Raw genomic sequence first — 12,828 nt, 5'->3', positions numbered from 1 at the left:
AGCGAGCGAGCCCATGAGAGGGGGGAGGGTCCGAGGGAGAAGCAGACTCCGTGCCCAGCAGGGAGCCCAATGCGGGACTCCATCCCGGGACTCCAGGATCATGACCTGAGACCTCAGTTGCTTAACCAACTGAGCCACCCAGGCGCCTGTTTTTAGAATGTCTTAAAAGAGAGAAGGGTCTCGCTTGTTTAGGATCTTACTTTGTTGTGGGGACCTCCAAATATTCCCCTGACTCTGCTGGCATTTTATTACATTCAGAAACGGAGAAGATCCAGAGAGTAGGAGCCCCAACCACAGACTTATACGAGGAAAAATATCTTTGTCTTCTGACCTTTTTGGTCAGTACCACTAAAGACGTTTCGAACTATATGTTGTATCTCTTTTTGTGTCTCTAGATTTAAAAAGGCACACATTTCCTCTTGCTTGTGCTTAAGTAGAACAATCCTTAGAGACTGAAGTTTCTTATTCCTACCCTCGTCCTAAAGCCATTGTTGCCTCTTTAAAGATTGTGTGAGAGAGGTGTATACAGTTTTATTTCCCAGAGATGCTTCTAGCACTCAATTATACTCTACCAAATTCTCTATTTAAACCCAGTGTTAACTAAATGGCAGGTATCTTAGACTCCTCCTCTGCAACTTCTTCCCTCCTAACTGCATATCTTGGGAGCAGCTGACATCATATTCTTCCCTCTGTAATATCACTACTGCCCCCCCATAACCCCCCCCCATAAAAGAATGGTGCTTTGGGCTGTGAACACACTTTGTAACGTGAAGGTATATGACCTCCAAATGTAACAATCTTTGTGTAGATTATGTATGAGACAGAAGTTGTATTTCTTTAAAAAAAAGGTCATTTCATATATTTTATTTTTTTATTTTATTAAAAATTTTTTTTTTAAAATTTTATGTTTTAAATAGAAAAACCTGTGTAGATGAAACAGTGAAGTGAGAGTGAGATATAAAAAGCTCGAGATATAAGGTAGACAGTGAAGGGAGACCAAGTTCTTATCTCTCTAACTCAACTGTGTACCTTCCTGTAATTGATTTATTCGGAGAGTGCTAATGAGCATCTGTGTGTACCAGAAACCTCGCTGGGCTGAAGTTGCGGGATCGGAACACAGTGCTAAGGTCAGATGTCGCCCAGCCCAGCAGGCTGTGTTCTTTTTTTTTTTTTAAGATTTTATTTATTTATTTGACAGAGAGAGACACAGTGAGAGGGAACACAAGCAGGGGGAGTGGGAGAGGGAGAAGCAGGCTTCCCGCGGAGCAGGGAGCCCGATGTGGGGCTCCATCCCAGGACCCTGGGATCATGACCTGAGCCGAAGGCAGACGCTTAACGACTGAGCCACCCAGGCGCCCCCAGGCTGTGTACTAAGTACAGTAGACATTACAGAGTGTTATACCCAGAGCAGGGCCTGGGCACGGGGTCCAGGGAAAGCCTCCAAGAGCAGGAGACACTTAAAACTGATTTATTGAAATGAATGGGATTTGGAAATAAGCAGGGGGTTTCCGGAAGAGAAAATAACATGTGCAAAGACACTAAAAAAAAAAACAACAAAAAAAACAAACATGATTTGGAAAGAGATGGTGGAGGTTGTTGTACAACATTGTGAATGTCGTTCATACCACGGAATTGTATGCTTAAAAATGGGTTAGGATGGCAACTTTTATTTTTAAAATTTTATTTTAATGTGTTAATCACCATACATTACATCATTAGTTTTTGATGTAGTGTTCCATGATTCAGTGTTTGCATATAACACCCAGTGCTCCACACAGAAAGTGCCCTCTTTAATACCCATCACCAGGCTAACCCATCCCCCTACCCCCTCCCCTCTAGAACCCTCAGTTTGTTTCTCAGAGTCCATAGTCTCTCATGGTTCGTCTCCCCCTCCAATTTTGCCCCCTTCATTTTTCCCTTCCTAATATCTTCTTCTTCTTCTTCTTTTTCTTTTCTAACATATAATGTATTATTTGTTTCAGAGGTACAGGTCTGTGATTCATCAGTCTTACACAGCTCACAGCGCTCACCATAGCACATACCCTCCCCAATGTCAGGATGGCAACTTTTATGTTGTGTATTTAACAGAAAATAAAATGGGCAGAAAATGTATGGGAGGCGCTTTATTTTCCTTTTTGAATTAATACCTTGCTTAAAAAAAAAAAACATGTCTTCGTAGGAACTGCAGGTTGGAAGATGTAGTGATTGTGTTGGGTGGGTAAGGGTAGTAGCAAGAGATGGAGTAGGTGGGCTCCAGATTGTCAAGAGCAAGAGCTTTACTGGGAAGTGGGAAGCCCTAGAAGGATTTAAGGCAAGGGAGTGCCGTGGTCAGAGTCATACCTTAGAAGTTCACTCTGGTGGCAGGGTAGTGAATGGATTGGAGGGACAGACACCATTAGGGAGCTTTAGGGGCAAGAATCTGAGCAAGAAATTGTAAGAGCCCGAATCAAGGCAGGAGTGGTGAGTTTGGAGGGGAGGCATGAAGTAGATGCCTGGGAGAGTGAGATGAAGTCGTATCTCAGGGGTAAGAAAAATCCGGGGAGGTATCACAGGAGAGGAGATTCCAGACCAGGGTTCAGTGCTGATGCCTTGGAGACGTCAAATGCCGTCATGATTTACAGCCGTCATGTTGGAGATGCAGAGGAGAGGCGGCTGCCAGGTAACCAGGGGTTGAAGAGAGATGGGAAATGAGGGGACCTGTGAGCCATGCTTCATGGAAGAGGAGACAGGAAGTAACTGGGCAGACTTGTAGCACATGGAAAAGTGGGGCAGTAGCACATCCTTACTGAACACCTACTATCTGCCCACTCTCCATGTTCATAATCCTTTACACTGTTCTTACAAAAACCTGGAGAGCCCGGTGGTATTGCGTGGGTGTTGTTTTTTAAATATGTAATGGGTTTTTTTCGGGGGGGGGCTAGTTTCCTAGGGCTGCCAAGACAAAGCGCTCCAAATTGAGTGACTTAAAACAACAGATATGTGTTCTATCTCTGTTCTGGAGGCTCGAAGTCCAAAATGAAGGTGTCAGCGGTGCTCTTTCTGTAGGGAAATCCTTCCTTGTCTCATCGTAGTCCCTGGTGGTTGCTGGCAATCCTGGCGTTCTGTGCCTTGCAGCTGTGTCCCTCCAGTCTGCCTCCGTTATCACGGGGAGTGGTCCCCGGGCCTCTGTGTGCCTGTATGTTTCTGTGTCTAAATTTCCTTCTTCTTGTAAGGACACATTGAATTAGGACCCACCCTAATTTACTATGATTTCATCTTGACTATATTTGCAAAAGCCTGTTTCCAAGTGAAAACACATTTGCAGGTCCTGGGGGTTAGGAAATGAAATGTATCTTTTTAGGGGACACAAGTCAACCTACAGAGCCATCTGATTTCAAAGTTCATGCTTTATCGACTCTTTAAAAAAATCCCCGACCCCAATGTCCTCATCTTATTGAATAAAGTGTTTAAATAACACAATGCAAAATTTTTTCAGATCATTATGTGAAAATGGCTAAAAAGTTTTTAAATGATAGTTGTAGAAAGTCTTGAGGAGAAGCAGTTGGTCTTAATTGGGTACAAGGTCAAAGGTGAACCGAAGGGAAATGTTCGGGTGCCTCCTCCAGGGTGCAGTGGCATGGGCTGCATCCATAGCACCTGAGCAGAAAGGTACTCACCAAACTCAAAATCATGCCTTAATTTAATTTAATTTTTATTTTTTTCTTTTTTTAAGACTTTATTTGCGAGAGAGAGAACGAGAGTCAGAGAGCACGAGAGGGAAGAGGGTCAGAGGGAGAAGCAGACTCCCTGCTGAGCAGGGAGCCTGGTGTGGGACTCGATCCCGGGACTCCAGGATCATGACCTGAGCCGAAGGCAGTCGCTTAACCAACTGAGCCACCCAGGCGCCCCAAAATCATGCCTTAATTTTAATCGTAGGTTCAAAATTTGTATTTAAAAAAGGCTTTTTTGCTGCTTTCTCTGCTTGAAATTTTTGGGAGTATATGTCGAATAGGTGGGTATGCGTGGGAAAGTAAAGAGGAACTTCATTTGAATAAATCTTTAACCAGTAAATCAGTTCAAATAAAGCATTAACATTTGCTCTGTTCTTGGCACCATGAGTACCGAGATGAAAAGACAAGGATATTGACATCAGGACTTTATAGTCTGGACTTAGGGACATATTCAACACTGAAATCTTTTTCCATTCTTCCTTGTTCTTCCCCACCATGCTTGCTCATCACACACATTTCCACTGCAGCCAAAGACCCAAGCACTTCGTTTTCCTCATATTACTAACAAATTCTCAGAAGTGTGGAGTATTATATTTCATCTCTTCCAAGACACTATGGATTTTAGGATGTACCATTATAGTATTTAAGGGGAGAAATTGCTTCAAGTTAAAAGATTAAGAGACACTGCTTTAATTTTACTTAAAATTTTTTATGCTTATTAACATTATTTTCGGTTTACTCAGATGTATATGTTGACCATAACACTCCTGTGCATATTTTTTAGAGTAAACCAACTTACAGTTTTCCTGAAATACCTTCCTGTGCATTCCCTAACTTATTGGAATTGCTTTTCAACTGGGAATAATCCAGGTCTTGCTTTATTTTCCTCCCACACAATGTTGTGATGCAGACTTTCTTGAAAGAGAGGTCTGTGATGTTCTCAGTCCCTGACACCCATTTTGCAAATTTTGGAGCACGTTTACAGGTGACAAACAACTATGCCACAAGGACTGCTTAACCAATTGGCTGTTCAGTGCATCTCGAGTTCAAAGTTGTAAATTTAAAGGAAAAAATTGTGTCTTAGGATTGATGGGGTGTGATACCCCGGTCTCTGTTCATCTTCCCTGTCACTCCCCTGGCAGTGGGACTATCACCTGGGCACCTAGCCATTTGCCTGTCATTGGGCTCCAGGCTCTCTCTGCTACGTAACTCTTCAAAGGGGAGACAGGCAGACTCTTAGCACAACTACAGGAATTACGGAGGTGGCTAAAATAGGAACAACCAGAAGGAACAAATTATCCCCAATTTTCCGTCACTTGGGCTCTACAGTTGTATCTGTGACTTTCAGCCAGGAATCCACTTGGGTTCTTACACCCTCGGGGGATGTTGGAAATCCCTGGGGAGAAGGCACTGGTCCTGCTTCCAGCTTGCCCTTTGTCCTCCCTGCTCGCTGGAATTTCTCTAAGAAAAAGTATTTGTGAAGGAGCAAGAGTTTGGAGTCCGAAAAACCTGCATTTTAATCTCACCTGTGATTCTGGGCAGATTACTAACCTCAGAGAGTCCCTCTTTCCTAGTGGAGATAAATTGTACTCCTTTCATCAGGTGTTGGCTGTAAGATGTTTTTTTCAGAATGAGATAAGGTGAATCTCCCTGGTTGGTGTATTAGATCTCAATAAATATTAATCATATGTTGTCCCTCTTTGCCATCTTTTATTTATTTATTTTTTTAAAGATTTTATTTATTTGAGAGAGAGAGAGAATGAGAGAGAGAGAGCACGAGAGGGAAGAGGGTCAGAGGGAGAAGCAGACTCCCTGCTGAGCAGGGAGCCCGATGTGGGACTCGATCCCGGGACTCCAGGATCATGACCTGAGCCGAAGGCAGTCGCTTAACCAAATGAGCCACCCAGGCGCCCTTTGCCATCTTTTAAAAACAGTTTTTTATCGGATTCTGAGGAGAACTATTAAAATTAATGATCGAATAAGAATTTTTTTGGCATACTTATGGTTTAAGTAATTATATGTTAAAATGCTCCTGCTTCCCAACTTGTGAATGAGAAGTTAATATTTTTTTTCCCCCAAAGCCAGACTTTGTCTCTACAATAAATATTACACTCTTCCTGAACATAGGGGGAAATTGGATAGTATCTAGAAAAACTTGTAGGGCTCCAAGTTTGGAGAAACTGTACATTTGGAAGTGAAGAGATTGCTTTTGACCTACTCTGCCAGTTCTTTTCCTTTGTACAGAGTCTTAATTACTGTTGCTTCTAGGTCTCTTACAAGTCTGAGCTTCAGCCCCTGCTCTTGTCTTCATTTGTCCTTTGGAAATCAATGATTTTAAGCATATACTTTCAGATCTAGCTGTCTGGGTTCAAAATTGTAACCCCACTATGCATTCAGGTGTGTTACTATGGGCAAGTTGCTTAACCTCTGTAAGCTTTGTTTCTTCCTCGAACTGGTAGATCCCTGCATCACAGAAGTGGTGTACGTAAATGATGTCATGTATTTGGACCACTTAGTTCTGATTTAAATATACATAGAATGCACTCTGTGGTGGTGGCTGTGGTTATTAATAATTTTCCTAAGTCGTGACTGTCATGTTTTGCCAGTGATTTTGATATCTGCCTTTCTCTTCTTCCTTTGTGTTCATTTTACATCCCCCACCCCTCCGTTTGATTACCCTTAAACAAACCACACCTTAAAATTTGAATGTTGATAATTTGCTGCCACCTACAGGCTAATATGGGAAAAGCAGAACCTGTAATTACTAAGTTACTAATGATTCTGAATATAAAATCTCAAGGTCATCTTGGAAGTCCTGAAGCCAACTGTGGACAACTACACGATCCCCTTTTCTGAGAAATTTATGTTCCCTGGTAGCCTAACTAAACACTTGAATAGTATCAAAATTCCCCTAGATTCTTTCTGGGATTGAGCAGCTGTGCATAAAGTGTTATTAGTAATTAGATATTATATTTTTCCCCTTAAGCAGATTCGCAAGCTAGTATTTATGAAAAAGCATGAAAGAGCCTTTGTATTTTAAGGCATGGTTTAGCACCAGAGTTTTGTTGGATTTTTTTTTTTTTTTTGAGTCCTGTTCTGGTTGGAGACTTGAGAAGTCTGAACAAAACTTTAAAAATAAAATAAAGAATGTTTATAATTAACTCTGTTGTGGTTCCTCCTATTATATTGTCTTATATGATTGCTCCCATGTACTCCTCGCCCATCCTCAGTCTCATGCTCTCTCGTCACATGATCTGGCATAGGGGATGCATTTGCAAGCATACATGGGCCCTTCTCAGTGATTTCTGACAGTACATACCTTATCCACAGTTCGATTTGGCTGGGGTTGGAGTATGAGGGTTCCAGTGACAGATACCAGGGCCCAGTAAGGCCTGTGTGCTAAACGACGAGGTTGAATTTTGTCTGGAAAACAACAGGGAACCCACCACTAAAGGATTGTAAGCTGGAGAGTGACATGATCAGATTTCTGTTCTGTCTCTAAGACAGAAGTCTTACTTGGGGAGCCTGAAGATATTTTAGAGGGGGGCCTACAGAAGCAATTACTCCTGAGCTTTTCCAGCTACCGATTGTACCCGTCACATGCTGTCTGTGCATTAGAAGGCTTAATCATACTTTGTTTCCCACTCCAGTTTGTTTTTGAATTGTCTTATTTGTATTACTTTTATTCCTTTAACAGTTCTGTAAACACCTTTCAGGTAGGCACTGTTTTGGTACTGTTATCCTCATGTTGTTATAATTATTACGTGACATTAGCGGTTAATATGCGATAGACCCTGTAACAGGTGGCTTCGTACCTTTTACACGGTGGGCATATAGGTTGTGTCATTGATTCATATACTTCCTGGAGGTTTGCCGTGGTGCTGGCTGCTTGTGGAACAGCGTGGTTATTCTCCCTCCTGCCTTTCCACCTGCCTGTGAAGTCTGTCATCCGCTGCCTGGCATCTTGATCTGGGTGGGATGCCATGTCCCTGCTATGGCTGAACTAGCGCTTCTCAGAAATGGACGTGGGGGTGGTGGCGGTCTGCGATTGCTGTAACGCCCGCTGGCGGAAAGAGGCGAAGAGCAGGAAAAGGAGAGACCTTTCTCTGGTTCCCTGTGCCAAAGCTCTGTTGCCAGAGGAGACTGTGAAAACCCAGACCTCTGTGACAGGAGGATGCCTGGGCAGGACTATGACTAGGAGAAGGCAAGTGAGGCCAGCAGCCACCTGCCCGAGCTGTAAAATTTAAGGGGGCACCCAGATGCTCTGCGGTCAAGACCAATAGTATGTTAATGCAATTTTCAGAAAAATCAGAATGAAAGCATGATGAACAAAATACTAAACTTTTTTAAACAGAAACAAGATCGGGAATGGTACTGTGCAAAGCCATTTTGGAGCCTGAGGCAGAAGGAAAAGTCAGTGATACTGAGCCTATTTAAAATTTTGATATTTTGTTCATTATAGACTCTTTGAATTTGATTTTTTTCAAAAATACTGCATTCAAGTAGTAAAATTATTTATATTGAGTTTTTGGTGCCACCTTAACTTTTGCACCCAAGGTTTGGGGGGGGTGCTTGTTGACTTCACCCTAGCCTTGTGCATGGGTGGTTAGGCAGAAGAGAGGAGAGAGTCATTGAGGGTCACATGCCTCCTTGGCCACGCGAGAAGTACCAAGTTCTTCAAGGTGAAGGACTCATAGTGGTTGGCTCTATTCCAGGGGAGTGGCTGTGCCTAGTTGATCTTAAATAACGTGGAAAATTTCTATGTTGCTGTTGGTCATTTCTGTATACATTACAACTTTTCAGGGTTATCCGGATGAGATATATAATTTTTTTTTTTTTTTAAGCTACGGGAGTTTCCTACCTCCACTAACAATGGAAAGAAATGTAATATAATTTTTTTAAAAAAATAAAATTTCTGTAGGTATTGAGTTTGTTCAGCTCTTGACTGAGATTAAGTGCTGGATTTGATTAGCAGAGGAAGCTAGAGACATTTACAAACCCCTTTCCTTGTTAGTGTGAATTATTAGTCATGCTGATTTACTAGGGTAGCATTTAAAGCCTTGGCAAGATCCCACTCTTGGCCTCTTAACTCTTCTGCTTTGCAGTAACTATATTGTGACAGAGCAAAAGAACAAGCTACGTGAATGCTCTCTTTTCTAAATTCATATTTTGGCAGAGTATAATTGGGTGGTTTTTAGTGGTAGCTGAGACTTTTCTTTTGTTCTTTGCAGGAAGAGCCAGGTCATTTGAAGGTACAGAAAGTTGATGTGTGGGTCCAACCTGATTGGTTTTTATTCTCGCTGGGGTAGTGGAAGAGCCTAAAGGAGAATTTTACTTAGCTTTCGTACCTTACAGCCTTTTTTTTTTTTTTTTTTTTTTTAAATCCTCAACAAGGTCTGCTGAGAACAGACCCAGTACCTGAGGAAGGAGAAGATGTTGCTGCCACGATCAGTGCCACAGAGACCCTATCAGAGGAGGAGCAAGAAGAGCTGAGAAGAGAACTTGCAAAGGTAAAGAAGCATTCCTTTTGGAACTTCATGCTTTGCGCCTACAATGCCATTTGTGTTTCTAAAGCACGTGGTAACATCTCATCCTCTGTTCCAGGGGAGAGAGAGCAACATATATTTACTTGTCCTAGAGGTCTGGAGTGGGGGAGAAGAAGTAGAAGAGCATGATAATCAGTTTGTTTTTATATGAAATAAGGTATCTAAGGGGTGAAGTGGGTCGAGAAGTAGGATGTGAAGGAGGAAACGGGTGAGAGGAGCCCTAGTGAGTATCACCTGAGGGGCTGCACTAGGTCTGATGCACTTGGCTTTTCAGCTGCATCAGTGGTTTGCCTCTCCCCTTTGCTGTGTTGTGCATATAGGTGGGCACTTGCAACCTTCTTTCCCTCTCTCCCTTTCTCTCTTTTTCTTGAAATTAACCATTTAAAAGTGCACAACTCCATGGCAGTGAGCACTTTCACAGTCTTCTGCTGCTGTCACCTCTGTGTAGTTTCCATCGCACCCAAGGGAGACCCACACTCATTAAACTGGCATCCTCATTCGCCCCTCCTCATCCCCTGGCAGCAATAACCTACTTTATGCCTTGTCTCTTTGGATTTACTTACTCTGGATATTTTATTTAAGAGGAATCGTACATGTTACTTTTTGTACGTGGCCTCTTTCACTTGGTGTAGTGTTTTTGAGGTTCATTCTTATAGCATGATTCTTGTGTGTTGGTACTTTACTATGTTTTTTAAAGATTTTATTTATTTATTTGAGAGGAGCACGTGTGCAAACATGATCTAGGGGGAGGGGCAGAAGGGGAGGGAGAGGGACAAGCAGACTCCGTGCTGCACGTGGAGCCCTACGCAGGACTTGATCCCACGACCCTGAGATCATGACCTGAGCCGAAATCAAAAGCTGGATGGATGCTCAACCGGCCGAGCAACCCAGGCGCCCCTGGTACTTTTATTATTTCTTATGGTTGAATGATAGTCCATTATATGTGTCTACCATATTTTGTTTATCTGTTTGTGTGTTGATGGATGTTTGGGTGGTTTATACATTTTTACTATTGAGGATACTGAGCTAGGATCATTTGTATAAAAAAAGTATTTGTTTGAATACCTATTTTTAGTTCCTTTGGGTATATACCTAGAACTGGAATTGCATCAAGTGGTAATTCTGTGTTTAACTTTTCTGGGGAACCACCAAACTATTTCCCAGAGCAAGGACACCATTTTTCTTCCCAGTGAGCAATTTCTCTACATATTTGTCAACATTTGTTATTTTCTTTCTGATTATGACCATCCTAGTGAGTGTTAAGTGGTATGTCATTATAGTTTTGATTTGTATTTCCCTAATGACCAGTGATATTGAACCTTCACCTGCTTATTAGCCGTTTGTCTGTCTTCTTTGGAGAAATGTCTATTCAAATCCTTTGCCCAGTTTTTCTTTTAATTGCTTTTATTTTTTTTAAAGATTTTATTTATTTATTTTGACAGAGAGAGACAGTGAGAGAGGGAACAGAAGCAGGGGGAGTAGGAGAGGGAGAAGCAGCCTTCCCCCTGAGCAGAGAGCCCGGCATGGGCTCCATCCCAGGACCCTGGGATTGTGACGTGAGCCGAAGGCAGACGCTTAACGACTGAGCCACCCAGGCACCCCTTCTTTTAATTGTTTTTGTTTCTTTTCTGTTGTTATTGTTCTTGTTGAGATACAAGAGCTCTTTACATATTCTGGATGTTAGACCCTTATCAGATATATGATTAGCAAATATTCTCTCCTATTCTATATGTTGTTTTTTTACTTTCTTCAGTGTCTTATTTCATGTAAGTTTTAAGTTTTGATGAAATCTAATTTTTCTTTAGTTGCTTGTGCTCTTGGTCTTATATCCAAGAATCCCATTTCCAAAGCTCAGAGCGTGAAGATTTACCCCTATGTTTTAATCTAAGATTTTTAGCTCTTATATTTAAGCCTTTGATCTGTTTCAAGTTAATTTTTATTTATGGTTTGTGGTAGAGGTCCACCTTTTTTCTTTTGCATGTAAATATTTAGTTTTCTCAGTGCCCTTTGTTGAAGATACTACCTTCAATGAATGCTCTTGGCATCCTTGTGAAAAATCAATTGCCATTGATGTAAAGGTTTATTTCTGGACCTTCAGTTCTATTACATTCATCTCTGTGTTTATCCTTCTGAGAGTAGCACACCATTTTGATTACTATAGCTTTGTAGTAAGTTTTGAAATTGGGGAGTATGGGTTCTTTACCTTTTTATTCTTTTCCAAAATTGTTATTTAGGGTCCTTTGCAGTTTCTTATGAATTTTGGAATCTACTTTTCTACCCACGAAATGTGCCCTTGGGATTTTGATAAGGCTTTTATTGAATCTGTAGGTTGATGTAGGGGAGTATTGGCATCTTAGCAATATGAGGTCTTCCAATCATTGAACATGGAATATCTTTCCATTTATTTAAGATGTCTTTAATTTTGCTTTTAGCTGTGTTTTGTAGTTTTCAGTGTACAAGTCTTATATTTCCTTACATCTATTCCTAAGTATTTTATCCATATGTTATAGATACTAGATCCTTATCAGATATATTCTTTGTGCTTTAAAGGTCATTCTTTTAATATATATATTTTTCCTATTTTTAAAATATGTGTATTTTGTATATATATAATATGTAATATATATGTTGAATTAAGGAATGATAGCTGTGCTGTGTTGAGCTAGGTATGTTGGCAGCACAATCTAACCAACAAAGGTGGGGAATGCACTGGGTCATGTGTTGTCCAGTAAGATTTATAGTGGTCTTTCTCTTCAACTGTCATTAGGGAAAGGAAACTTCAGGGACGTGTCAAGGGGTATTTATCTTTTAAATCTGTTCTTTGGAGTGTATGAAAAGTTGGAGTTGGGATAGAGATGGAGATATTGGAAAGCTAATAGTGTGCAAAGAGGATTAGCCAGTAAACTGAGAAGTGGAGCCTGAAGACCTGGGCTTGAAATTCTGGTTCCTACATTATTAGTTTGATGATTTAGGGCAAATCATTTAATTTACTTGATTTTGAACCTCATTCATTCATTGTTGCCTTTTTCTTTTCATATTCCACTTAAATGTGACTTCCAAAACTGGTACAGAATGAGAGGTCCTGGCTGACAAGCACAGAGGATTATTTTTGTCCTGGACCTACCTTCTAATTAATGCCCTCTTAAGAACTGTTTGTTGGGGCGCCTGGGTGGCTCAGTTGGTTAGGCGTCTGCCTTTGGCTCAGGTCATGATCCCAGGGTCCTGGAATCGGGCTCCACATCAGGCCCTGCATCAGGCCCCGCATCACCCAGTTCCCTGCTCAGCTGGGAGCCTGCTTCTCCCTCTCCCTCTGCCCCTCCCCTCCGCTTGTGCACGCTCTCTCTCTCGTGCTCTCAAATAAATAAAAATAAAATCTTAAAAAAACAAACAAACTATGTTTTGCTAGCCACTTCCCATTTGATTTATTCTTCTCTCCTTTGGTTGAGTACTATTTCTCTTCATTTTGTGTAAAGATTTAATTAGCAGTGAAAATAGTTTATTTAACAATGCTATGTGTTTTTATTTATTTTATATTTTTTAATTATTCGGGGAGGGGAGGGGCATAGGGAGGG

The 12,828-nt window shown here is 41.4% G+C and overlaps 1 protein-coding gene across 9 annotated transcripts in view; it reads left to right on the top strand.

The window, feature by feature from the left end:
* The window catches only part of TPD52 (tumor protein D52), a 216,599-nt gene that overhangs the window by 68,674 nt on the left and 135,097 nt on the right, over positions 1 to 12,828 (top strand). For all 9 annotated transcript variants that reach the window (XM_073892922.1, XM_073892921.1, XM_073892917.1 and 6 more), the window contains exon 2: positions 9,105 to 9,220. In XM_073892922.1, coding sequence (XP_073749023.1) covers positions 9,105 to 9,220 — 116 coding nt within the window. The remainder of the gene's footprint in view (positions 1 to 9,104; positions 9,221 to 12,828) is intronic.

The sequence above is a fragment of the Callorhinus ursinus genome, unplaced genomic scaffold (assembly GCF_003265705.2).
Source record: "Callorhinus ursinus isolate GAN/ISIS: 27379988/994484 unplaced genomic scaffold, GSC_fseal_2.0 scaffold5, whole genome shotgun sequence".
Taxonomy (NCBI): Eukaryota; Metazoa; Chordata; class Mammalia; order Carnivora; family Otariidae; genus Callorhinus; species Callorhinus ursinus.
This window is presented reverse-complemented; position numbering and strand designations above follow the sequence as displayed.